The sequence below is a fragment of the Mus pahari genome, chromosome 6 (genome assembly GCF_900095145.1).
Source record: "Mus pahari chromosome 6, PAHARI_EIJ_v1.1, whole genome shotgun sequence".
Lineage (NCBI taxonomy): Eukaryota > Metazoa > Chordata > Mammalia > Rodentia > Muridae > Mus > Mus pahari.
This window is the reverse complement of record NC_034595.1, coordinates 26624090-26650668: the sequence shown is the minus strand read 5'-3', so window position 1 is coordinate 26650668 and position 26579 is coordinate 26624090. Positions and strand designations below refer to the sequence as shown.

The following is a 26579-nucleotide window of genomic DNA, read 5'->3' as shown; positions in this document are numbered from 1 at the left end:
TAACAACCAAATTTCAGTATTCTAACAACCAGTAGATGTTTGAGAAAAAAAATTAAAATATAGGATTTTGATATTTTGTTTCCTTAAGGTGAAGATAGATTGAAGGAAGGAGGTGCTGGGTTGTGGCTGCTTAGTTGTGTTTTCATAGTGCATGCACAAACATCTGAGAGAGCCCAGTGATGGCAGGAGTCAGCTTCTGTCCACTTGACAACTGTGGCTCAAGAGGTGTCCTCCAGTGTGGCTTTTGTCCATAGACTGCTATATACAGCTATACGTGGCCTGCTTGGAGACAGACTCAAATGAGGCTTGAAGTAAGGCTTACAGGGCATTTGATTGATTCTGAGTGAAAATTTGAGGTTTTAGTCCAGTTTCTGTTGTTAATGTAACCGTGCCCTAAGAAGCTAAATTTGTTTTTGTGTAGTTTAGTTCCAGAGAGTGTATAGTGACTTACACTACTAGTGACTTACACTACTTTACTATTGGAGTTCTTTGGGGAGAAGCAGAACCTGTTTCTGAATAAACACACATTTGCATCTATTACCTGACTTATTCTGGCTTAGTGAGGAGTCGGATTAATTTCAAAGAATTAACTTGCTATGGAGGCTGTTCCAAACTTCTTGAGTCTGGGTGGAAGACTGGAGACTGGAAAGGAGTCTTTGGAAGGAGTTGAAGGTCAGTAATGTGATTCTATTTTATCTGGAAGTCAGTACTTTGTGTTAAAGGCCTTACCTAGTTAGTTCAGGCCTACCTCTCTCTCACTGGGGAAGAACTTGGTTTATTCAAATCCTCTTGAGTAAGAGATACAGACATAATGTTTACTTGCTGTTACAGTGGCAAGATACTGAAAATAAGGATTGCAATATATTTTAAATTATATAATTTTATTGGAATAATATTTTCTAATCTGACAAATTACTTTTATTATAGGTAATTTTATAAGATGGGTTTATTTAAAATGTTTTTTAAAAGAATATTGTTTCTGAGATATATAAAGATATCTAGGGTAGTGTAGGTGTGTGTAGTCCCAGCTCCTCAGGACTGAGGCATCTCAGCCATGTGGACTCTGGCCACCCTTCCCCATGTTTGTGTCTCATTCTCTTTGGAGGAGTGATATTTTTAGTGTGATCCTCTTTTGCTAGGCTGTATTCATAGTATTGCTTTCACCGTTGATAGGTGCATGGTTATGATTATTCTTGTTACTATGATTACTAAGTTAAAATTTGCAGATATTAGCAGTTGGCTGTTCTCTGTGAATAAGATTGCTTTGGACTAAGAGAACAGAACATTCCTGTTGAAGTTTGATGTTTGTTATTTTATTAAGAGATTAATGTTTTTGTTTGTTTTTCTTAGTCTGTTGGTATCAGAAGGGTTTATTGAGGAATGTAAACATATTATCATTTAATGAACATATGACTTTAAATTTAAACAGTATGACAATTGACTGAATCACTGTAAATTTAGACAGAGCTCTGACTTCTCAGTTGCTCAGGGTCAGGATAGCCTTTCTCTGCCCTCCATGCTTGTTTTCTATAATATCCCAGCATTCCTGGATACCATTTGAGCTCTGAAGGAGCTGTCTGTCCCTATCTTTTGTCTGAGTCTAATTATTTTATGAAAGAGGAACAGGAAAACAGAATATTTACATTGTGAACATGAGTAAAGGTTTGACCTTACAGTACATAAAAGTGCTAGCTCCACTGTTAAACTCATTGTCCCACTGTGGATGCAGGAACTGAAGCAAGGGAGGTCAGGTGTTGCTCTGGCACATAAAGCTATGGTGGTGGATATCCATTTAAGCTGGCCTGGGCTCTGATGCACATGCTACTCTCTTAATCCACAAGGTCAGAAGACACAGTGCCTCTTCTCAACTTGCAGCAGCTCTCTTTCTGTTCTTTCTACTCTACAGTTTTCATTGGCAAACTCCCAAATACTAAATGCCAGTGGTTTTGAATAGGAAGCCATTTGCATTTTGAATTGTTCCTTTTGTTTGAGTGAATCTAGTTCATTTTCTCATCTTCCAGAAACTCTCATTAAAACTTTTGGGAGAATGAGGCCCAGATAAGTACTTTGGTATTTAAAGTGTGTTGCTGCAACACATCTGGATTTTTAACTGTCAGACGCGTATTTGGGCAAGGGGAATGAGACCATGATTTAATAGTTTCACGAGATCTTCCTGTGATCATTTGGCAGCAGAGCAGAGCCAGGGAAGCCCAGGTCTGCTGGTTGGTGTCTTTATATGCTCCAAGTACTAACTGTGCCCAATCATTCCTGCTGTACTGATTTAGCATCACAAAACTTTTCAACTATGTATAAGCTTGTGTAGGGTAGCACTTAGTCTGATTTTTTTTCCCCTCAGAATCTCATGATACCCCTTGAGCTGCATGAGTATGTTAATTTCCTGTGTTTGGATGTTAGAATTAGAATGAAACGTTGTTTTTTTGTGTGCGTGTGATATTCCTTATTTAGAATAAAAAAGATAAACTTTTATCACGTAGTCCAGTGTAATTTTGTACAAAGATTCAGGATCTGTATAAAGTGTCTTTTCAATAAACAGTTCAGCTTTCTTTTATTATTATTATTATTTTATTAGATATTTTCTTCATTTACATTTCAAATGCTATCACGAATGTCTCCTATGCCATCCCCCTGCCCAGTTCCCCTGCCCACTCACCCCCATTTCCTGGCCCTGGTATTCCCGTCTATGGGGCATATAAAGTTTGCAAGACCAAGGGGCCTTTCTTCCCAATGATGGCCGATTAGGCCATCTTCTGCTATATATGCAGCTAGAGACAGGAGCTCTGGGGGTATAGGTTAGTTCATATTGTTGTTTTTCCTATGAGGCTGCAAGTTTCTTCACCTGCTTGTGGACGTTGTACATCGTGGTGCGCACTAGGCTCCGCACCACGATGTACAACGTCCACAAGCAGGGCTCCTCCGGTAGTACTATGTCCAGTTTTCTGAGGAACTGCTGCTTGTGGACGTTGTACATCGTGGTGCGCACTAGGCTCCGCACCACGATGTACAACGTCCACAAGCAGTCTACATGATAGCCGCCAGTTGTGCCAGCACCATTTGTTGAAAATGCTGTCATTTTTCCACTGGATGGTTTTAGCTCCCTTGTCAAAGTTCATGTGAGCATAGGTGTGTGGATTCATTTCTGGGTTTTCAATTCTATTCCATTGATCTACCTGTCTGTTGCTGTACTTTAAGTCCTAGTCAGAGCAATTCAACAACAAAAGGAGATCAAGGGGATACAAATTGGTAAGGAAGAAGTCATAATATCATTACTTGCAGATGATATGATGGTATACATAAGTGACCTGAAAAAGTCCACCAGAGAACTCCTAAACCTGATAAACAGCTTCAGTGCCGTAGCTGGATACAAAATTAACTCAAATAAATCAGTAGCCTTCTTCTATACGAAGGATAAATGGGCTGAGAAACAAATTAGGGAAACAACACCCTTCACAATAGTCACAAATAATGTAAAATACCTTGGTTTGACTCTAACTAAGGAAGGGAACGATCTGTATGATAAGAACTTCAAGTCTCTGAAGAAAGAAATTGAAGAAGATCTCAGAAGATGGAAAGATCTCCCATGCTCATGGATTGGCAGGATTAACATAGCCAAAATGGCCATCCTGCCGCCATCCTGCGGAAAGCAATCTACAGATTCAATGCAATCCCCATCAAAATTCCAACCCAATTCTTCACTGAGTTAGAAAGTGCAATTGGCAAATTCATCTGGAATAATAAAAAACCTAGGATAGCAAAAACCCTTCTCAACAGTAGAAGAACCTCTGGTAGAATCATCATGCCTGACCTTAAACTGTACCACAGAGCAATTGTGATAAAAACTGCATGGTACTGGTACAGTTCAGCTTTCTAATGTAATGGTAAATTTGTGGGAACTGTATCAGGAGGGCCAGTTTTCCAGGCAGCACTTCTGGTTATTCTGGGTCACTCTGTCCCTCTCTTTGGAGCTGTGGTATTGGCATTTAATTGTTCTGTGGGAGTGTCCTAAAACCAGGTGTGTAGAGATTTACAGGGGATCCCCAGTATGCTACAGATATAAACACAAACATATGTCATCTAAGTCTAATGTTTGTTTTATAAAAATGTGTGGCCTTTGAAACATTTTACATGCTCTATTCGATTTTTGTCCTCTAAGGATCTTTAGCTTCTTTCTCAACTTCAGTGGTAATACTTGAAACTTAAAATGCTAGTGTGCCAGTATCATTTTAATATTTTACGTTGTAATTTTTTCATTGGTAATATATCATTAATACTGTCTTTCATACAAATCATGTTTTGACTTTTTTTGAACTTAAAAAAGAAGTCCAGGCTTAGGTCTTAAGTGTCTAAGACTCATCTAGAGTTTATTGTGCCTTCTCCCAGGCTCTCGTTTGATACCTTGGGCATGCTTTAGATTGCTTTCCTTGTTAATGGCTCTATTATCACAGAAGTAGCATTGATTGATTGATTGATTGACTGGTCTTGACTAACACATATCACCTGTCCTAATCTTTACCTAATCTTTGCCTAATGTTTGTCAAGACATCTATAAAGATCTCTCCCATCTATACAGATCTCTCCAATTGTGAGTGCATGTGTGATTGGCTCAGACTAACCCCTGATATTTATGAAGGTAGCATGCTTCTAGTCTTAGCAGCTACCTGACACTTTCTTAGCACCCCTGTGCCTGACACCGAGAGCTCTGTGCAGCGGTTGGATATTCTCTGCTGTTTTAACCTTTGACATCAAGAGTGAGTGTACTTGGGGAGGCAGATTACTGATACACTCCTGGAACAAAAAACATCAAGTCATGCCATCAGAACATCTGATGAATTCATAGATACGTTGCTTGTGGAGGATACATTCAAGTCTTATCTAGAGGGATCATTTTTTTTCTTTTTTCTTGCTGTCATATAGAAACCTACTTCTGGTCTAGAAAGAAACACTGAGCCAGATGAACTGAGTTGGACTCCCCTCCTCTCTTTTAGGGGATTCCTTTTGACACCATATCATATAGAATCCAGTCTAGTGCCCCACTCATTGTATAGCCCAGGATGGTCTTGGCTTTCTAATCCTAAATTCACCTCCTAAGTTCTGGGAATATTGGTGCATGCTACCACATCCAGTTTGTGTGGTACTAAGAATTGAACCCATAACTGCTCCAGAGACAAGTCCCTGGTGTATGAAGTAGAGCAAGTAAGGATACAGGTAATTCTGAGATAATAGTCAATTGTGCAGCATATACATTTTTCTATCAATAGCAGATTCTTTTTTATAATTAATCTATGTATACATTTCACTACAAATTATCCCTGGAACTTTGCACTAAGCATGAATAAAAAAAATGACCAAAGTCATTTCATTATTATTTACTCCCACTTTAAACATTTACAGAATGTGAAGGACCTGTTGAGACTTCTGCAACTCAGTGTTTCATTGTTGTTCAGTTAGCTGGTAAATATGATTCTACAGAATGAGTTCTCTGACAGATTTCCACCACATAGTATGTCTCTAGATTTTGTATCCTGTTATTCTAAATGATACAGGTAAAGTCATAATGGTCCTGCTGTGTGTTGAAATTTCTTGGGACAATGTCAGGGAAGACATTTTTGTTGGACATTATTATTATTTAATAATATGGATCATTCTTGAAACCGGTATTTGTTCTAAGCTATAATAGGAGGGTCGATGACAGGTTTTTAGCATCTTATATCATCATATAATGTGACTTACTATTATGGCTTTATTAATAATGCTTAACTTGAATAGGTTTTTTTTTAAGTATCATGATTAGCCTCTGAATAGATTTGAGCAATTTAACTAGAAGAAAAAGTTACAAAGAATTTAAAGCAACATGGATATATTTTTTAGCTATTCCTGATTAAGCAGCAGAGTTAATATGTAACTGACGTCATACAGTTTTTCAAAGTGCAGGTATTTAACATAGATGAGAAGTGGTAGTATATTAGTGGCTAATTATGATGTCTTAGCACAAAACAGTATTTTAATTCTGCCATTCAGTTTCTGTGTCCTTGGATCCTGTGAGCTGCCCAGGCATTTCCAGTATCAAACACCACAGTGAGTTTAAATAACAGAAAATTTTCATAACTGTAGAATCTAAAACTCTAGCGCCAGGTTACCAGAAGGGCTTGTTTGTTCTAGTGCCTTTTTTTCTGGGTTTATAGCTGTCATCTTCCCTTATGTCTACATATGGCCTCTCTCTATATATATATCTGTGTCCCTGTCTCCTCTTTCTAGAAGTCTACTACTAAGACTGGGTTAGAATTCACCACATGATCTCATTTTAACTTAATTCCTTCATTAAAGACTCTCAAATATTAGCTCAAGTAGTGGCTCTCAACCTGTGGTTTATGACACCCATGAGGACTGAACAACTCTTTCACAAGGGTTCCCGTAGACCATCAGAAAACACAGATATTTACAATTCATGACAGTAGCAAAAATATAGTTATAAAATTGCAACAAAAATTTTATGGTTGGGGGTCACCACAACATGAAGAACTATATTAAAGGGTTGCAACCTTAGGAAGGTTGAGACCCACTGAGCTAGTCTGAGGTTCTGGTGGGAGGATTTCAACTCATGAATTTGGGGACATTAGGGTTATGATTTACCTTAAAACAGACTTTTAGATCTGCCTGATTTGCAAAATAAGTTAATAGAAATACATTCTGTGGTCGTTGTGAACATTCCAACTGATGATATACTCAAGTTGTGCAGCAATTAATCTGGAATCGAATCTGATGAGTATGAATTTCCCTACCATAGCCAAAGCCTTTTTTTTTTTTTTATTGAAGGCTTGCTTCCTGGGACACCATTCATCAGAGACCATGAAATTTGGCTTCCCTTCTAACACCAGTAGAGAGCCAGGATTGCTGCTATTACGACAATCTGTGGCTGTGCAGGGACAATAGCAGAGGGTGGGGGAAGTAGCAGAGTGTGGGAACAGTAGCAGAGAACCTTTTTATTTTTTTTTTTATATTAAACAAAGAACATTTATTGTTATTCTTCCTGCTTGCCTTTCTACCTTGCTGTTTCCCTGCCTATTGCAGATAATGGCGGCTTTGTAGAAAGGAAGTTGAGACGAATTACCCTGTAGATAAGCTTTATTAGAAGAATTACAGCATCACAGCCTGTAGTGCAAGGACAAGCATTCAGGTCCAGATAAGAATTTTATTGTAAGACACAGCTCTCTGGGATAGTGTTGATGGGGTCAAGAAGGGACAGAGCCTTCAATTTTCCTCAGGATTGAAAGACAAGGAGAGTTACAGCACAGTGTGATCCTGAAAGGAAAGGTGTACCTTCAGATCCAAGGAACAAAGATTTCTTTTTTTTTTATTTATTATTATTTTCTTTATTTACATTTCAAATGCTATCCCGAAAGTTCCCTATAACCCCTCCCCCCCGCTCCTGCTCCCCTACCCACCCACTCCCACCACTTGGCCCTGATTTCTTGCTCTCAAAGGATTTCAAGGGCAAGTTGGTGAGATGGTTAAGTTCCATATCCTGTAACCTAGCCTGCATGTAAAAGTCACAAGACACTGATAAAGTAATAATTCTAGCTTGTCTTGGGTTTAGGAGCAGATGGTCTGCACCTGCCAGAGGGAGGGAAGGAACCCTGAGAACTGCAAAGTTACTGAAATACCTTCTCAGCACTGTCCAGAGAGTCTGTAACCTGACCCGCCTGCCCTTCCTGCCTTCCCTCCTGTCCTTCACCCCCTTCAACCTTCAGTCTTTGCACTTCTTTTTCTTCCTTTTAATTAAACAACAATTTGCTACAATTTAGCTAATATGGTCTTGATTAAACTCATAATCTTCCTGCATTAGCTTCCCAGGTTTTTCTTCTGACCTCTGTGGACTTCAGACAGGTGTGGGATACACAGATAAACATGGGAGTAAACCACTCATGCACATAAAATAACACATCTAAAACAAATATCAAAACATACACCCTTAACAGATTTGGGGCAAAGTGGATGAAGAAGATGACGTGAGTTTTGTGTTCAGGTTATTTGAGTGATCCGTGGTCATTAAATTGTTATCCATAGGTACTGTCGATCTCTGTGCGAGCTTGCGAGCTTCTCATTTTCTTGTCCTGCCCAGGAGCGTTTCCAGTGTGATAAATGTACATCAAGAGTAATCTCTCCATATCAGGAGAAAAGAGATAGTTTGCATTGTTTAGGGATTAACTATAAAATCAGTGTCACAGCACCAAATAGAAGAAATAACCAAGTTCTGCTGCTGCTTTTTCAATAACACAGTGTGCATGAAAGGATTTAGTCTTTAGTGAGTACAGGGTATCCCTAGCATTTTAACCCTGATGAAAACTGGTAATGTTTCTTTCATGCTGGTGTTGTGATAAGTTATTTCACATCTAAGGATAAAATATTTTTCAAATACCTGCTGTGTCTTTTAGTTAGTATATATGTTATTTGTTTTTTTTTTAATCCCTGTAACTATCATGTGCTGTCAAAGTTCATATCAAATTACAATACTCCTGGTTCTCTAGTGGAGAAAGAAGGAAGGATAGACTGTATTATCTCTGATGTACTATGTCAAAGTAGATAGTATCCAGCCCATCTGTTGAGGAAAATGTTGGTGCTTATAGTCAATCTAATGATTACTAAATCACAGAGTATGTGCTTTAGCTGGGGTTACTATTGCTGTGATAAAATACCATGACTAAAGACAACTTGGGGAAGAAAGGGTTTATTTCACTCATCCATTCCATATAACAGTTCATCATCAAAAGCGGTCAGGTCAAGAACTCAAGGCAGGCTGGAACCTGGAGGCAGGAGGGGATGCAGAAGCATTAGAGGGGTCTTACTGGTTTACCCCCTGTGGCTTGTTCATCCTGTTTTCTTGTAGAACCCAGGGCCACCTGCCCAGGGGTAGCTCTATCCACATCAACCTAAAAACTGCTCTGCAGTCCCATCTACAACCTCATTCTACTGAGACATTTTCTCAACCGAGGTTCCATTTCCTCCCCAGTGACTCCAGCATGTGTCAAATTGATATAAAACTAGCCAGCACAGTGTGTGTTTCTATAAAGAGTTTGTTACTCAAAAAAAAAAAAAAAAACAACAAAAAAAAAACAAAACAAAACACGCCCAGTTCCATGTAGGGCAATAGCTGCTGATTTCAGCGGCTGGAACACCACTAGCCTGTATCTTCTATCATGTAATGAAACAGATGATACCATTAGGCTATAAGTTGCTTCAGAATGGAGACTGATTATAACAAAGCAAAGCAAACAAACAAACAAACAAACAAATGTAAGACATCAGAGGGCTGGAACTTGGAGTTTCATTCCTGACTCTTGGGAAGAGAAAAGGGTGGAAATTGAGTTTGACCTATGGTTATAGGAGTGTGCTTGGGAAAGTTCTGGGTTGGTGAACACATCAAAGTGTAAGCAGAATAATTGGAATAGACAGGGCATGAAAACTCTGTGGTTACTCATGTCACCTCTGTATGCCCTTCCCATTTTGCCAGTCTTTATGGTAAGCTGTTAAAAGTGAGTAAATTGTTTTCCTGAGTTCCATGAGCCAGTTGATGTACAGCTGTTTAGTTAGAAAGAGGCCTCATTTTTTGAACTGGAGCCTGGCAAATGAAGTGGAGCAGCAGTGTGGATCAGAGCTCTTAGCCTGGGAGTTTGTGCCAACTTTCAGTAGTCATTAACTGAATGACAGTGTTGAACATCTAATTGGTGCCTGGAAAGTAGAGAAATTAATCGGTGTGAGAAACCTCCAAACATTTAGAGTTTGAAACTCTAGAGGAAAAAAAAAATATGAATGTTTCCATCAAAGTGAATTTGAGTTATTTTCACTGACCACAAAATAGGTATATTCACTCTTCAAAGTTCAAAGATTAATACATATCTTGTTAGGGATTGGAGAAACAGAGCTTGTTAATTACTTTACCTTTCTCTGAAGTTGTTTACAGCTCAATTTTTAACAAATATAATGAAGACCTTTCATTCTAAGTTGTTTCCACTGCCCTTCCACTGTAGTTCCAGAGAGCTATCTCCCAACACAGGAAACACAACAGGCTCTCTGCCATGTCTGTTTTTCTTCATTCTGTGCCAGTCTATGGATTTTTATACCTTGCTTGTTTCTCTTTTAGTTCTTTCTCTTCCCTATACATTTTCTGTTGTAGTTTTAAACTGATACCATGTAATTTTCATATTTTTTGGTAGAAAAGAACAAGTTAGTACCCTGTACCAGAACATCAACCTTGTGGAGCCAAGACTACTCCAGCCGTATGAACGTGTGATAAGGAACTTTCTCCGTGAGATCCACCTCCAGAGCACAGAAATGGAAAACTTGGCCATTGCAGTGAAGAGGTATGAAACCACTTCCTTCCTAAGGACACTTGAATGTGTTCTGTGACCTGGGTGGCAAAGGGACTGAATGGCAAAATTATATTATGATGCAAGTGAACCTCATGAACTTTAGGAATCTAGAAACTCTAAACTATTCCATACAGGGTAGGTTTTTTCAGGTAGTAATTGCAGGGTTAAACAGCAGTCTGTTGGTAGATGATTGCCATCCTATGAGGTCAACTACTCAGAACTGATGAGTCCATCCTGAAAAATTCAGAATGTTTTTTTTCTATCCAGCTACTTGACAAAAACAGATGCTAGGGGCTTATCCTGACACCCAGTTCACCGCGGAAGGCAGTGAAGTGGGGATATGGAGTTGGTGATCAGGGCCAAAGCTGTTTTACCCTTGGCAATTCTTCTGTTGGTGATTACATAGCCAAAAACTTCTTACTTCTGGCAATTCTTTTGTCTTCTTTAACTCTTTGCTATTCTGTGGCCAAAAGCTGCTGGCTTCTGGTGATTTGATTCTTGCTGACAGCAGCAGGGGATTAAGAAAACAGGGCTTAATCACTTGAACTCTTTTTTTTTTTTTTTTTTCCTGGCTCAAGGGCCCCTCTCTGGACAGAGGAGAGGCTTGGAGTTCATTAACTCTTTGTGAACCAGGGAGAAAAGAAAAGGAAGAAAGGGAGAAGTTAAGCACATACAGACACACAGAGACACACAAACATGTAGGTGCTTGCACACAGACACACACAGACACACACAGACACACACACACACACACACACACTTTGACTGGGCTTGAACATTTGTCTCATTCTGCAGATTCATGCATGCTTATGTACTTATACATATACTTAAACATGTAGGTTTGTATGTGTGTGTATACACTTTATTTTTTTCTCTGGTAATTTTTACCTTCTAGATAAAAGTTCTTAAAAAATTACCTCATAGATAAAATACAGAAGGATGTTGATAATAAGTTGAAAGCAGTGCTTAGAAATCATTCTTGAGAGTGTTCCTTGCACTTTAGTCTACAACTGTGAAGGATATATAATAGAAATATGAAATTAGATCTAATTGCTTACTGCCATAAAGTTCTTTCCTTTGGGTAGGTTTGTTACTGAGTTGTAACAGTATTTTCAGGTTTTCTGACAGTCTCCCATAATCTTTCTGACTTTAGTTACTGTTTATTTCAGCCTAATATTTAATTTCTTTTAGTTGTTTAATGTCCTTTTACACCCAAGTAGTCACATTGGTAAGCTTAGTTTATTATATAGATAGATTGGGAAATACCATATATAGTATATCTGTAAAGTGAAACCTGATATTGATGAGTTTTGAATTTCTCTTCACAGTTTAGTCCAATTATACAATGCATTTTTTGAATTTCAGAGCCCAGGACAAGGCGGCCATTCAGCTAAGTGAGCTGGAAGAGGAAATGGATCAGAGGATTCAAGCTGTGGAAAATGAGTCCCGGAAAGATGTGAGTTTGTGGATTGACAATTCATTCATTTAGCAGATTTTCGGCGAGTACCTTTTCTTGTGGAGCTATGGGCACTTTTCTTGGTGCTAACGTGTGGGGATAGCAGGTGTCACTATGTAAAAATATCAACTTTCTGGATTTTTGAGAAGGGAATAGATTATATATATATATATATATATATATATATATATATATATATATATATATATAACCAGAAGTGTTTTGTACTCACGAGTTAAAGAGGTACAAAGAGGATATCCAGGTAAGTGAAGGATGCTCCACGTGAGGCACGGCATGAGGTTCCAGTGATTTGGAAAGGAGCCAGCTTTCATGGGAAGGCAGAGGCCTCATTGAAAAGAATGGCATGGAGTAGAGGACTGGCGGACTGTGAGTTGGCTTTGGTGAGGTGGCAAAAGATCTGTTTTTATATTAGCCTGTAGTGTTTATTATTGGAGGAACTCTTAAGTTGAAAACTTTATGCTGTCTTTAGTGATTTCCCTAGAAAAGCGTGTTTTTCGGTATAAAATATATTTGGGCAGTTGATGTTTGCTGAATGTAGAATATATATATTTCTCTGAGTATATATTAGGACTTAAATTTTATTCTAATGCTGAGAGGTAATAAGAGTGCAGACCTGAGCGCTGGCGTCTGACACACTTACATCTACATCCTGAGTTTACCCTTCCCAAGGCCATGTGGCGACGGTAAAGTAATCTCCTGTCAGTCAAATTTACAGAACAATCCTGCCACCCACAAGCCTCAAGAAGGGTTAATCATCCTGATGCATATAAAGTACTGAGAAATGTTGCCTGTGATAGGCGTGACCATGGCTGTTACGATTTTTTTCTCTTCTTTCCTTGACTCCTTTCCGATAGTTTACCTTTCTTGTCTTTACCCAGATCCCTTTAGGTATCTTTAGTTGTTCTATCTCTTTCAATAAAAATATATTCATTAATTCCTTGAGAATATCATACAGTGTATTTGATCATCTTCATTTGTGATTGATCGTCTTCAAAATTTACATTTACACACAGTCCAATTGTGTTTAAAAACAGTAAATTCATTCTTAGCCTTCCTTTAAAACTCTCTACCACTGTTGAATCTGTACTTCTATTTGTGGATCCAACAGTTCTCATAGTCACGTATTATACTATGACCAACTTCCCTTGCTCCTAGTGCCTCCCAAAACAATTCCTGGTAATGTGGATAACCACATGGCCTCTATCTCTTACAGTTTCGTGCTTTACTAATGATAATATTTTCACATTTTCCTGCATTCATTCTAAAAAAAAGAAACTTATGTGTAGCTTCTTTCTTGCATTCTACTTGTGGCCAGTCAGTTTCTATCCACGTAAACCCTGAGACTTTAGCATGCCAGTCAATGACATTCCTGCCAGCTGAACATTTTGGCACTGGGAAGAACTATGCTTGCCAGCCCTTTCGGGCACCAACCTCACACCTTTAATCATGTTTTCTCTGGATTCACACACACTGGTTCATTGGAGACTTTGCCTAGCTTCTTCCAGTCACCATGGCATTCTTCTGCCTCCTGGAGTCTTCATCCTGTATATTTCGCTCCCAGTAGCATCGCTTCACTGCTTCTGAGTCTGATTTTATTTCACTGTTTCTTTATCTTGGGGATTATCTATCTATCTATCTATCTATCTATCTATCTATCTATCTATCTATCTATCTATCTATCTATCTATTATTTTTTACGTTTTTGTGTATCACTGGTTGTCCTGGAACTCACTCTGTAGTCCAGGCTGGCCTTGAACTCAGAGTAAGCTCTGGATTAAAGGTTTGAGCCATCACTGCCCAGCTGCCTTGGTAATTTTACCTAGACTCTTCTACTTCCCTATATTCTGCAAAATTGAGTCTCCATTTTGCACCAATTTCTACATCTTGTTCTCTATCCAAGGGAATCTCTTTTCCCCATAACTTCTTTTTTGTACATGAAATGCACATTTTTTCCACTGTAACACCTTTAGTAACTTACAATTTGTGCTCAGTAAACTATACTTATATAAGATATATGAATATGGTGTGTACATACGTATGTATGTGTGTGTGTGTGTGTGTGTGTGTGTGTGTGTGTGTGTGTGTGTGGTAAAACTGTACACTTTCAACTCACTTTGTACATGGTACAATATCTGGTCATTGTTTTTCTGTGTAATAATTAGATAATTTATATCTAATTATTCTAGTACTGCTTGTTGAAAATAGTATTTGTTTGTCCATTTTGTGCTGCACAATACTGTGTTCTGCCCAAGCCAGCTACCTGTGTTTGTGTAAGTTTGCTATGCCCTGACTCTGCTCTGCGCCTGGGCCAGTGTTTTCCTCTGTTTAAAGCTGCTGGTTCACTGTGATGAATCTTGAAGTCTAGAGGTTTCAGTCCTTACTTTCTTTCCTTTACAGAGTTGCTTTGCCAGTTTTATTTATTTAATTTTCACAGAATCAACTAGAATCCTGCAGAGGGTTTGTCTTCCCAGTTATCTGTAGGTTAGGGTAATACAGTGACATTGTAGCAGTACTGAGTACTCTCTACCAACGAACCATTCTCTATATCTTCCTTCTCAGAAGTGGTTGATAGGCTGCAGTATGCAGATACTACACATGAGTTTTCTTAATTGTTCTATTTTGATGATATGAAAACATTTTAAAATTTTATTTCTGATTGTTACTAGTAAATCTGAAAATATAAAATATTAATATATATACACACATATATATGTATATGTACATATACATACGCACACATATGTACACAAACACACACTAAGTAACTTCTGATGGATTCCAGCAAGGCTTCTTGGTTAATAACAATCTATGAACAATGAAAATTTTACTTCTTTTGTAGATGATGTTTTCTTGTCTTACTATGACATATTCCATATGTAATGTTCAATTCATTTTGGTGAATTATATTTATGAATATAATTATAGCTCATTGGAGAGAGCTATAGAGAGAGTAATTTTTATTGTGCTGGGATAAACTGCCAAAGAACAAGTGCAAAAGAATTTGTCAGACCAGAATCGACTGTTTTTTCTGGGGTCATATTTAAGTACATAGAATGTAAGTGCTCACTATCCAGTTAGGTAGAATTTTATAACTGCATTTAATCTCTGCTGGGACTAATCATTTGGTACAAGGTCTAGGAGTTATTAGGAGTTAGGCATTATTTTTCTTTTATGAAAGACATCAGAAGTCATTGGGTAAGATGACTAGCTAGCATTTAGGATCTGGCTACTGACAGGTGGGAGATTTTTATTTTTATATTTTGGTCTTTGCTTTTGGTCAATCATGTCATTTTTATTCATAAAATAAAAGAGATAGTAGAAAAGCAATTATTAATATTTATTATTGAATACTGCATTGCTTTTTTCTTAATGTATTTCAGTGTTTTCTGAGATTTTTCTGCATTAAACATCAATATTTTTTATTACTTTTTACAAAAAGTTTAAAATAAAATGACATCATTTATCCCTTATTTTTTCCTCTGTCAAACTCCTTCCATGTCCTCAGCCATCATTTTCTCTCAAAATCATGGCCTCTTTTTCTTTAATTGTTACTGGTACATACATGCACAACTACGTGCATAAGTACAACATGCTCAGTCTGCTTAGTGTTTCTTGTGTGTGTATGATTTCTGGCCTACCCACTTGCTTTTAAACAGTTAAAGAGCTAATCCCTGGGAAAGACTAATTCTCTCCTCTCATTGTTCCTTTGTAGTTTTTATTTAGCAATAGGGACTCATGAAATTTCCCACTCTTACTTTAGCACGCTTATTGGTGTTAGTTTCTCTTGTCCTTCCAAGAGACATGGTTTCAGCAGATTTATTAGTTTTCTGGCTTGTTCAATATTTCATCTCTCTCTTGCATGATATTCTCTGTGCCTTGCATACATGAGTTGTGTTATGTCTGCATCCATTGTGACTGGGTAACCTACAATCAACTTTTCTGTGTATTTTGACCAGTTGCGGTTTTCTGTACTATATTGTTCTTGAGCTGTTCTTTGAGGGGGGTCAGTAACTACATTTTCTATTGTGTAGTAGGATGAGTATTTAGAATGCATTTATGAATCATGCTGGGTTAGTAAAGTGGAAGTAGTAGTTTTTCCCTAAAGTCCATGACCTCACTAGGTAGTTTGGGTAGTTGGCTAAGTCTCCAGTATAGAACATGATTTGCTCTGTGTTGAGTGGCCCTTGAGTACAATTAGACAATGGTTTGTTACCATGCCAACATGTCTGTGCCACAATTGCCCTCTTAGAGATATCATGTCCTGCTGGTCATTGTTGTATAGAGGCACAGGTAAATAGGACTTTTAGTTGCTTCCATTTCTTGGCAGTACTTCTGGTAGTAGAAAAGTTATTCTCCAGCAAAGAGATGTTTGGATTCAAGTCATGTCTATAAAGTACACAGTATCTTTCTTCAGCAGTAGGTACTTAAATAATACTTAAATAAATGCAACGTAATAGCTTCTATTGTTTTTGGAGACTCTTTAACTTCCTTGGCTTGAAAGAGTTTTTTATTCCTAGCGTTGGGGATTTTCCTCATTTATAGCTCTTGTGAAGAGCATTGCTAGCCCAAGTGACATAGTAAAATTTTAAATTTTATATGCTTTATGAATTTATGTACATATATAGTCATTATATGTGTTTTTGGTAAATAAAGAATGATTCCTTGTGTTTCTCAAAACCTCTTAGTGCTGTTTTCCCCCTTCCCTACTGTATTGCCCTCCTTTTTTCCCTCTGATTAGAAAGATCACTATTTTTTGCATTTTTTCTTTCTATTTTCTCTTTTATGTCACTTGTTTACTGCTATTTCCCTTTCTAGGGACAACTTCTACTTGTAGGTACATTTTTACTTTCCTCACTTCTATGATTACTTCACGCTATATACTCACATCTGACAATTTGGATCTTGGAAATGTAGATGAGAGAGAGCATATACATTTGTCTTTCTGAGTCTTGGTTACCTCACTTAATATAGCCTTTTCTGTGTTCATCCACTACAGATTTCATGATTTAATTTTTTTGTTTCAACTAAATCATATTGAATCATGTATATGAACTAATTTTCCTTATCCATTCCTCAAGCCAGAACATTTAGGTAATTTGCTTTTCCTACCTATTGTGAATCAATGCACATAACTGAGCAGCTATCTGTGGGGCTGATAAATCACCAACATTAAGAATAAAAATATTAGCCATATACCAAGGATTGGTATAGTGATACAGGGTATGTGTTAGAATTATTTTATCTGTTGGTGAGTTCTCTGTACTGATTTCCATAGGGGCTGCACCAGTTTGCAATCCCAACAATGAACGAGGGCTCTCTTTTACTTATATCCTCTCTAGCATTTGTTGGTGTTTGGTTGTTTTGTTTATTTTACCTATTATTTCTGGGGTTTGATGAAATCTCAAAGTTGTTCTGAATTGCATTTTCTGGATTTCTAAGGATGGGGAACATTTTAAAATTATTTCTTAGATAATATCTTTTTGAGAACTCTGTTCAGATACATAACACAGTTTCAGAATGTGTTATATTGCTGACTCTTTGTTTTTCGAGTCTGTACCAATGTGCTGGATGTCTGAAGCAACAAAGGGGTTCTAACTGTCTCCTGAGCTGACTTTTGGTGGCATCATAGACAGGGGAACATTTACTTAAGCCACCACCTGCCTGTTTTGGGACCTGCAAGTTGGTTCAGTAGGCTGTTACCCTTAACTGTTGCATTCAATTAACCTTTGGTTGGTGACGGTAATTCCAGTGCAAAAAAAAAAATTTAAGATACTTTTATTTTGTATATAAAAGTATTTTACTTGCATGCATATCTGTGTACTGTGTGCATGGTTGGTGTCCATGGCAGCCAGAAGAGAGCATCAGATTCCCTAAAACTGGAGATTGAGATCGTTGTGATGATGGGAACCAAACTCGGGTCCCCTTTAGGAACAGCTGGTGTTCATAATTGCTGTGCCATCTTGTCAGCCCAGATACCTCGATTTTTTGATGTCTTTGTTGCCTCTATAGGAATGACCAGGGGAGTTCCAAACTAATGCTAAAAGCCAAACAGCTATAAGATTAGGATAGGAAATACTCTACTGGTCAACAGTAAGCACATGAATACAGGGTTGACTATTTATTATAATTAACAAAGGTTTATTTGTATAAGTAAAGATAGATTAAGTATATCAGTTGTGCCTTCCTGAGTCCTGAGACAACATAGTGTGTATGCAGTCAATGGAGCCCATAGTTGTGTTATATTTTTTGATAGTAATGGTTAGCTGATTTATTGATATGCTGTTGTCTTAGCACAGTGTTACAGTCTTAGAGCCTGCACTTGAGGATGATATGTGAATCTTGATGTTCTACATTTTCCCTAGTTTTGTAGGTTTCAACTCCAGCACTGGTGTACACCAAGACTTCCTGGCATTCTTCTGCTATCTTGTCTCACTGTTCTTGTTTAGGAACATTTTGGTCAGTTTAGCTTGACCAAAAGTGCTTCATGTTGATGTGGGTTTGAAGGACATTCAAAAGCAGAAATTACTCACATGATATCTTTTATTTTCCTTCTAGGAAAAGCGCAAAGCTGAGGAGGCTCTCACTGACCTCAGACGTCAGTATGAAACAGAAGTAGGAGACTTACAAGTGACCATTAAGAGGTTAAAAAAGGTGTGTATGTGGCATCTAGATGTTCTAGAAACAGTCTTAGTATCTCACTGTATCTAAGACATTGAAGCTGGAAAACATTTAGAATTATATTAAAGTAGAAGAAAGAATGGCATTTCTTAGTTGGTCCAATTCCTTGGGAGACTCATTTTTTAAGGCCCATCTGACTTTTAACATGGGGATAATAAGATGTCTTATCCTTGAACAGTTATCATACACATTGCTGTAGTTTTCATTCACTAAGTGCTCTGAGTGACTCCTCTGTTTCTAGCAGAAATTCTGTTCTTTACTGAAACATTATCTGCATAGGTCTGATATTCCTGTTTCTACCTGACTTCAAGCTGTGTAGCAGACAATTAGTAAATATTAAGTGAAATAAAAAAAAAAGTTCTTTTAAGTAGAAAGATCTATGTCTAGCAATCACCTGATCATTGAGAGGTAAGAAAACAAATTGCAGAAATATGAGCAAAAGCATGTTTAAGTCCTGGCATTTTCTCTCTTGGTTCGAAAGAACAGTTTCTTTATACTCTGTGATTTGTTCACACATGTTCAAAAGCGGCTGTGGAGTTAGGTAGCAGGATAGGGGAGATTTGGACACCTGAACCTGCCTTGGTGCAGATGTTTTTAGTGTAATTAATATTGTGCTATCAAATTGACATCTCCACATGCAGAAACAACAACATCAACAACAACAAAATCTCTTACTGTCATAACAACTCTGTCTCAGGGTTAAGCTTACATCTTACATGTGGTTGTTTCCATAGGTAATATGAATAACTTATGTAAACTTCATATACATCAATTGCAAAAAGAAAGTCAAGAGAATGTCTAAATTCTGAACATCTAGGCCCCAAATGCAAAGTTACCCATATCCATAAAAGAAACTTCTAAATCTCAAAACATGCATTGAACCCCACACAATAATAGTGGGATTCTTCAACACCCGACTCTCATCAATAGACTGGTCACTGAAACAGAAACTAAACAGAGACACAGTGAGACTCAAACACAGTTTTAATAATGAATTATCCTGCCTAACCACAGTAATTGATATTATGTTATATTATATATATTATATTTTAGTATAGTTTATAAAGATCATTCTCATAATTTGAAAAAGAATGAACTGTTTCTGAGAATCTTATAAAATGGCTATGTTTTACAAATGAGGTCTAAGTTCTAGAGAGGGAAAATGATCTGTTACAACTTGAAGAGCTGGTCACCAAATAGGTGTGTACTTTCTTGCCTGTACTAGACACCTTGCCCACCTGATATATTTGCTGCATAAAACAGTAACAAGATTTTTAGGAGAGAATTTTAAGAGCTCTGAAAATTATGAAGTATTATTTACAGATCATTGCAGCTGTCACTATTTTTTACAACAAAATTTGAGCATCTTCAATTAATTCTTTATAATATTTCTCCTGTGAAGTCATAATGCATCTCTTTTTAAAAAAATATATAATAACCAATTTTAAATTCAGGTTATACTACATATGCATGCATAGTAACAAAAGCAACACAGAAATGGCATGTAGAAGGACACACAGGTTCATTGACTAAAATGTCTGGAAGTAGATCCACAGAGCCACAATGGTCTGATTTTCATAAAGATGTTAATACTGCAGAACCAGCAGGTTGATAGTCACATATAAGAAGGCTATAGTCAGATCTACTTGATTCTTGCTCTATAGGAGCGTCAACTCAAAAGTGGGTATGAAAAAGAAAGTTTTCTCTGTCTATGGAAGGATACAGCAGAAAGCAATGCCTGGAAAATAGATGGTCTTCACTGGACACGAAACCTAATTAATATGCATCATGATTAGCCACATGCCAGTCATATCACATGATACTTTCTGGCAAGATGGAGACAGCTTATAGTTAAAGCCCATGAGCATGACAAAATGTGGTAGGCATTTTGGCTAGTGCAGAAGAAGCCCCTATTTGAGGTGACCTGCAAACATATTTCACAGATCTGAATATTTCATCCTGGTAGCCAAGTCTTTCTGATTTTGTTTACAGTGCTCGGGTTTTATAATTCTCTTAGACACACTACGAAAATCTTGTACTATGGGCAGCCTTTTTTTTTCCATTTTTAAAAAATTATTTTATTAGATATTTTCTTCATTTACATTTCAAATGCTATCCCGAATGTTCCCTATACCCTCCCCCCGTCCTTCTCCCCTACCCACCCACTCCCACTTCTTGGCCCTGGCCTTCCCCTGTACTGGGTCATATAAAGTTTGCAAGACCAAGGGGCCTCTCTTCCCAATGATGGCCGACTAGGCCATCTTCTGCTATATATGCAGCTAGAGACACGAGCTCGGCAGGTACTGGTTAGTTCATATTGTTGTTCCTCCTATAGGGTTGCAGACCTCTTCAGCTCCTTGGGTAATTTCTCTAGCTCCTCCACTGGGGTATGGGCAGCTTTCTTTAGACATTTCTTTTGAGACATAGCCTTGATCTATTTGGCTGTAATCTTGATCAACTTGACCTTGAATTCACTGTGTAACCAAGGTTGGCTCCAGACTTAACAATCTTTCAGCTTCTGTGTTCACCTGACTCTTGAGGAAGTTATTTTTGCATTAGATATTCTTGAACTCTAGTGTAAATTGTATCAGCTAGCAAACAGATGTCATGTCTGCAACTTTATAGTCTATTTTCTCTCTGTGCCTTTTAAGCTACGCATCATGCTTAGTTATTAGTGATTTCAGTTATTATTGCAAACATTTCTTAAGTTCACCATGAAGGAAACAGGTGAGTCCGACATTAACACTTTTCTTAAATTTTACTTCTAGCACTCATGTTGTCCTTCCAGTACTTGAGAGTTAGGAAGGTCAGGACTTCAATGTGGCCTTAGCCACAAAGCAAAATTGAGGCTAGCCTTTGCATTATAAGTCTGTATCTACCAAACCGAAGCAGCAACAAAAAAAGCGTAACACTCTAACAGAAAGTAAGACTATTACAAAGAATACAAAGTAAAGCAGAAAGTGTTAAGCACAGATGTGTTGTCGGATACTTGATCACATTGTGGATCCCCAGATTGTATACTGGACAAGCCTTGTAGTGTGGCTCAGTCCTAGCACACAACTTTCATCCAAGAGTTGTGGTGTGGTTAGCCCTAGCACACACCTTTAAGTCTTCCTTTGGCAAATCAACATTTGGGATTTCATTTTAAAAAACAACACACGGGATAAAAAAGCATGCCCATATTCCTTTAGCAAACAAGGAAAGTAAGGATTGCTTTATAATAGAATGGTTTTCAAAACGGCTTTCCCGGTGTTTTAAAGAAAATACATTCAATAATAAAAGTCTCCCTTATGTCGTATTATTTAAAACAAATGTTTTAATATTATAAATTTTATGTCATTTAATGATTTGTAAATTCATAAAGTATTAAAAATTGAAAATGACTAGAATTCCCACGTTTATATTCAATAATATCTTTAATCCTCACCAAAGCACTTCTTGTTTCCTTTTTTAGCTTGAAGAGCAGTCAAGACAAATAAGTCAAAAGCAAGATGTGACTGCATTAAAGAAGCAAATCCATGATTTAACAATGGTAAGAATCGTGCTTCACTGGAAAATTACATTTCCTGTTAGGCATTAGTTACTATCTATAGGTACGATAAAGCAGCATGATCCAAAACAACTTGGGGAGAACAGTTTATTCCATCTTAGACCTCTCAGGTAACCACCACCAGGAAACGTCAGAGCGGGGAGAGAAGCAGAGGCCTATGAAGAACAGGGCTTCACAGCGTGCTCCCACGGCTTTCCTCCTTATACAGCCTAGGTCCACGTGCCCAGAGATGACACCATCCACAGTGGAAACTTCCATATCAATTAGTAATCAAGAAAATGCCCAACAGACTTGTCTATAAGTCCGTCTATAAGTCCGTCGTATGGAGATGTTTTCTCAGTTGAGATTTCCTCTTCCCAAATGACTCTCACTTGTATCAAGTTGACAAAAAACCTTAACTAACACAGACAACATGCCTATACTTGTGTTGTTTATTGTTTTTGTGTTTTTGGAATACATGCTTAAAAAGAAACTTGTAAAATAATTATAAAAAGTCTTTGAAATATATTTGAGTAACCGTACTATAGAAGATTTTCTTCCCTTTAATTATTTACCACTTGCATGGTTTTATTTTATTTTTATGTTTATTTACTTAAAGTAATGTACACATAGTATTGAAAACTAGCTTATGTGGCTAAGACTGCTTTTGTATGAGTGACTTCCCCTGCCTTCAGCTTTTCTCTCTGGTCTTTTAAAAAATCTGTTCCTATGTTTATATTTCCTTTCTCTGTTGCAAACATAAATGGCATTTACCTTTGCTAAGTTATTTTATTTGTTTTGATTTTTGATTAATCTCAAAACTTAAATGTGTTTCGTGCACTCTGGCCCTTGACTTGGCATTGCATAGCTTTCTATCTAGTCAGCATTATCCATCTTAAGAGAGATCTGCCCTAGCCTCACAGACTTAGCCATTCCTGACGTTATTGCCTTGTAGTTGGCTTTACATATGGATCATGACTTTCATGAATAGTTGCAGCTTTCTTGGATTTTCTGATTGTCTTTTTGGTTTCTTGTTTTAAAAGATTGTTTAAATGGGGTTACTGTTGCTGTGATGAAACACTGTGACCAAAAGCAACTTGGAGAGGGTTTACTTCAGCCACAGTTTCATTTAACACTTACTTCATCAGTAGCAGTGAAGGCAGGAACTCAAGTAGAGCAGGAACCTGGAGGTAGGAGCTGATGTTGAAGTCATGAGAGAGCGCTGCTTATGATTAGGCACCTCTGGGTTACTCAGCCTGCTCTTTTATAGAGCCCAGGACTTCACCTCAGGGAAAACCTCACATACAATAGGTGAGTCCTCCCATATCAATCTAATTAAGAAAATGTTCTCTAGGCTTGTCTGTAGTCAGATCCAAAACTCTAGCTTGGATCAAGTTGATATAAAACTAGGAAGCATGATGATATTCACCCATCTTTGTAATGTCACTACTACTATAAAAATTCTTTATTTTCCCTTGAAAATATTAATTGTAGAGATCATGAAATGACAGTTTTTATTGGATTGCTTTAATCTTGTTGCACTTATATATTAACCTAAAATTTCTTTACTTTGAGCCCTTCATTATAACTATATTTCCTTGACTTTATTAATGAAACTCAGGGGTGATTATACTCAGTGTTTCTTGATTCTGAGAAAAATGAAGTAGTACAAAGCACGACTGTCACAATCTTATCTTTCACCCTTCTTGAAATCTTTCAATTGATTCAACAATTGTGCATTATTAAATGAATATTTAAATTCATAATATTATTCATTATTCTTGTATGTGGCATTTGTTACCAAAATATGATAGATAAGAGCTGGTCACTATGCCTCTGATATGTTATTCTAGACAGACAGACAGACAGACAGACAGACTGAATGCTTGCACATGTGTGTGCATGTGTGCGCGCATACACACACACACACACACACACACACACACACAAACACACACACTTAGTTGAAAGTTTGTCTAAATGACTAGATAAGAAACTCTGTAGAAGAAGTTGTCCACGAACTCACAGACAGCCAGCGGTCTCTGCCACTTCAGTGTTGAGAGTAAAGACAAATTCTCCCTTGCCCAGCTGGTTCTGATTTATTTCCCATGCCTCCTCTCCTTAAATGTTTATACTATAAAAATAAAGTAAAATTGAATAAATCTGGTGTCCACAAGGTCTAAAAGGTAGCATTGGCCCCTCTGGATGTGGAGTTACAGACGTCTGTGAGTCACCTACCTTCAGGTGTTTGACCACGCAACTTGGCCTTTTCTCTGTTTAAAAACAGGACCTCCTAAGCACTGAATGTCGCCTTGGTGCCTTTTATTAGTATAGTCAAGTACCAGAGGCAGGCTATCTTTATTTACCGCAAAATGGGAAGGATTCAAGAGCATGGGGCACTGTCAACTTAACTTTGTTGCAGAGCTGGTGGTAGATAGCTGGAAAAAGGGGCCAAAAGGGTAAACAGGAAATAACAAATGACCAGAAATCACTTCCAAGGGCAGCACTCCAACTGACCCGAGGAGCACAACTTTTGCTTAATGTCCGTTAACATCAGTGCATTACTATCAGCCCTTATTTATTATCCTTTGGGATAGATGTCAAGTACAGAATGAAGAACAATGTTAAACTTTAATAATGTACAATATTTGAATATATAATCGGATTTTTAAGCAGGAAGATGTGAAGAAGTGAGGAAAGGTAGATGCTATTTTTATGGGTTTGCCCTATATAGTGTGTAATAGTAATTTTAATATAAATGGAAGCTGAAAATTAATGCAGCAGCTGTTTTTCTTTACCCTTGCTAGTTCACCAATAATGACACAGAGTCACCAATATGTATTCAATTAAGCTTTGCCGAAATACCTGAGCAGACATTGATCTATATTAATCCTCTAGGCTAATCTGGCTACCTCCCAGCCAAAAAGCTTGAGATACTTTCATTTTAATGTATTCTGGCTCTCTGGACTTCAGATGTATTTTTCTATGATCTCTCTTCGTAGCTCAATCTGTCTTTTATCTCTTTCCCTTTCCTAGCTGATGGAAGTCCCACTCTATTCTTTTTTATGCCCAGCCATTGCATGATCAGCTTTTATTGACAAGGCAGAGAATAAATAGTAAGCATTGTTTACACAAACTTGAGACAGGAAATATTTGCAATGCTGTGTCCAGATTGAAATAAGGGCAGAAAAATCAGCATTTTGAATATTACATGGATAAAGCTTACCCAGTGCACAATATTATGCATACATATTTTAGCTGCAAGAAAAGCCTGAGTCTAATGCATCTCATGATTTATTTGCTGTAGGAAAATCAAAAACTCAAGAAAGAACTTTTGGAAGCACAGACAAATGTAGCCTTTCTTCAGAGTGAACTAGATGCTTTGAAAAGTGATTATGCTGACCAGAGTCTGAATTCTGAACGGTATGAAACTATTCATAACAGAGGGTCATCCATTAACCTTGGTGAATATATATTGCTTTGTAAAGATGCTACCTCTGCTGGCAGATTTCCTCCTGTGTGTATGTGTGTGTGTGCGTGCGTGTGTGTGTGTGTGTGTGTGTATGTGCATGCATGCATGTGTGTGCGTGTGTGTTTGTGTGTGTGTGTGTGTATGTGTGTATGTGTGTATGTGTTAAAGAGTTTTGAATTATAGATCTCTTAGGACAGTGCAGGGTTTAAAAAATGTTTGCTTTAAATGGCCTTGGGAGGAAAATACTGTAAACAAACAAACCTGTGATAAAAGTTCTTTTCAGATAGGAATCCTGGCCTAAAACAAGAATGAGAGACATAACTATTCAGTGCTTTAGTTCTGAGGTATTGATATTAACAACATATAACTTCACATAATCGGATACAGACATTTTTACTTGAGAGATACAGTTATATGCATATACAAAGAGAGTCAATTTGGACTTTTTGGGGAAAGAGGTTTTATTTATTTATTTATTTTTATTTTTAAACTTTCAAAATTAAGACATTATAGTAAAACTTTTTCTGCATGTGTTCTCTGTGCATCCTTAAAAATAGTGAGGTGTGAGTTCACCATATATAAAGTAAAAGAAACATCTGCTACTGCTCTTTACAAATTTTAAGTTCAGCTGGAAAAGCCAGAACAAAAAGTTAAGCAGTGTAACCTGAGGAAGGCCAGCAGTAATACCATTAACAACACCAGGGCCTGGTTCAGCCTTTGTTCGGAAGACACAGGAGGTGAATACAAGAGAAAAGATCTGCCTGTGTTGGCCAAGCAACAAGAGGATCCAGTGACAGCAATATCAACTAAAGCAAATAGCATTGCCACCTACCAGGACCATCCTTGGCACATTATTAGTGTTTATGACTTCATCCCAAGAATATCCTCTCTTGTAGGGACCCTTGTTATCTCCGCTTTACAGATAGGAGAGACGAAAAGTCTTAGCGACTTAGATAAGAGGAAAATAAAAGAAGCAAGCCCACAGAGAAGAAGGACTGGCGTGGGGAAAGAGAGATGATTAGACACTGGTTTGAATAA

General features: G+C 37.5%; 1 protein-coding gene across 1 annotated transcript in view; it reads left to right on the top strand.

Annotated features, from left to right (window-relative positions):
• Rasef (RAS and EF-hand domain containing) overlaps nucleotides 1-26579 on the top strand; it is a 71240-nt gene that overhangs the window by 8835 nt on the left and 35826 nt on the right. Inside the window, exons 2-6 of the mRNA XM_021200862.2 lie at nucleotides 10230-10376; nucleotides 11751-11841; nucleotides 18418-18513; nucleotides 21995-22072; nucleotides 25377-25492. Coding sequence (XP_021056521.1) covers nucleotides 10230-10376; nucleotides 11751-11841; nucleotides 18418-18513; nucleotides 21995-22072; nucleotides 25377-25492 — 528 coding nt within the window. The remainder of the gene's footprint in view (nucleotides 1-10229; nucleotides 10377-11750; nucleotides 11842-18417; nucleotides 18514-21994; nucleotides 22073-25376; nucleotides 25493-26579) is intronic.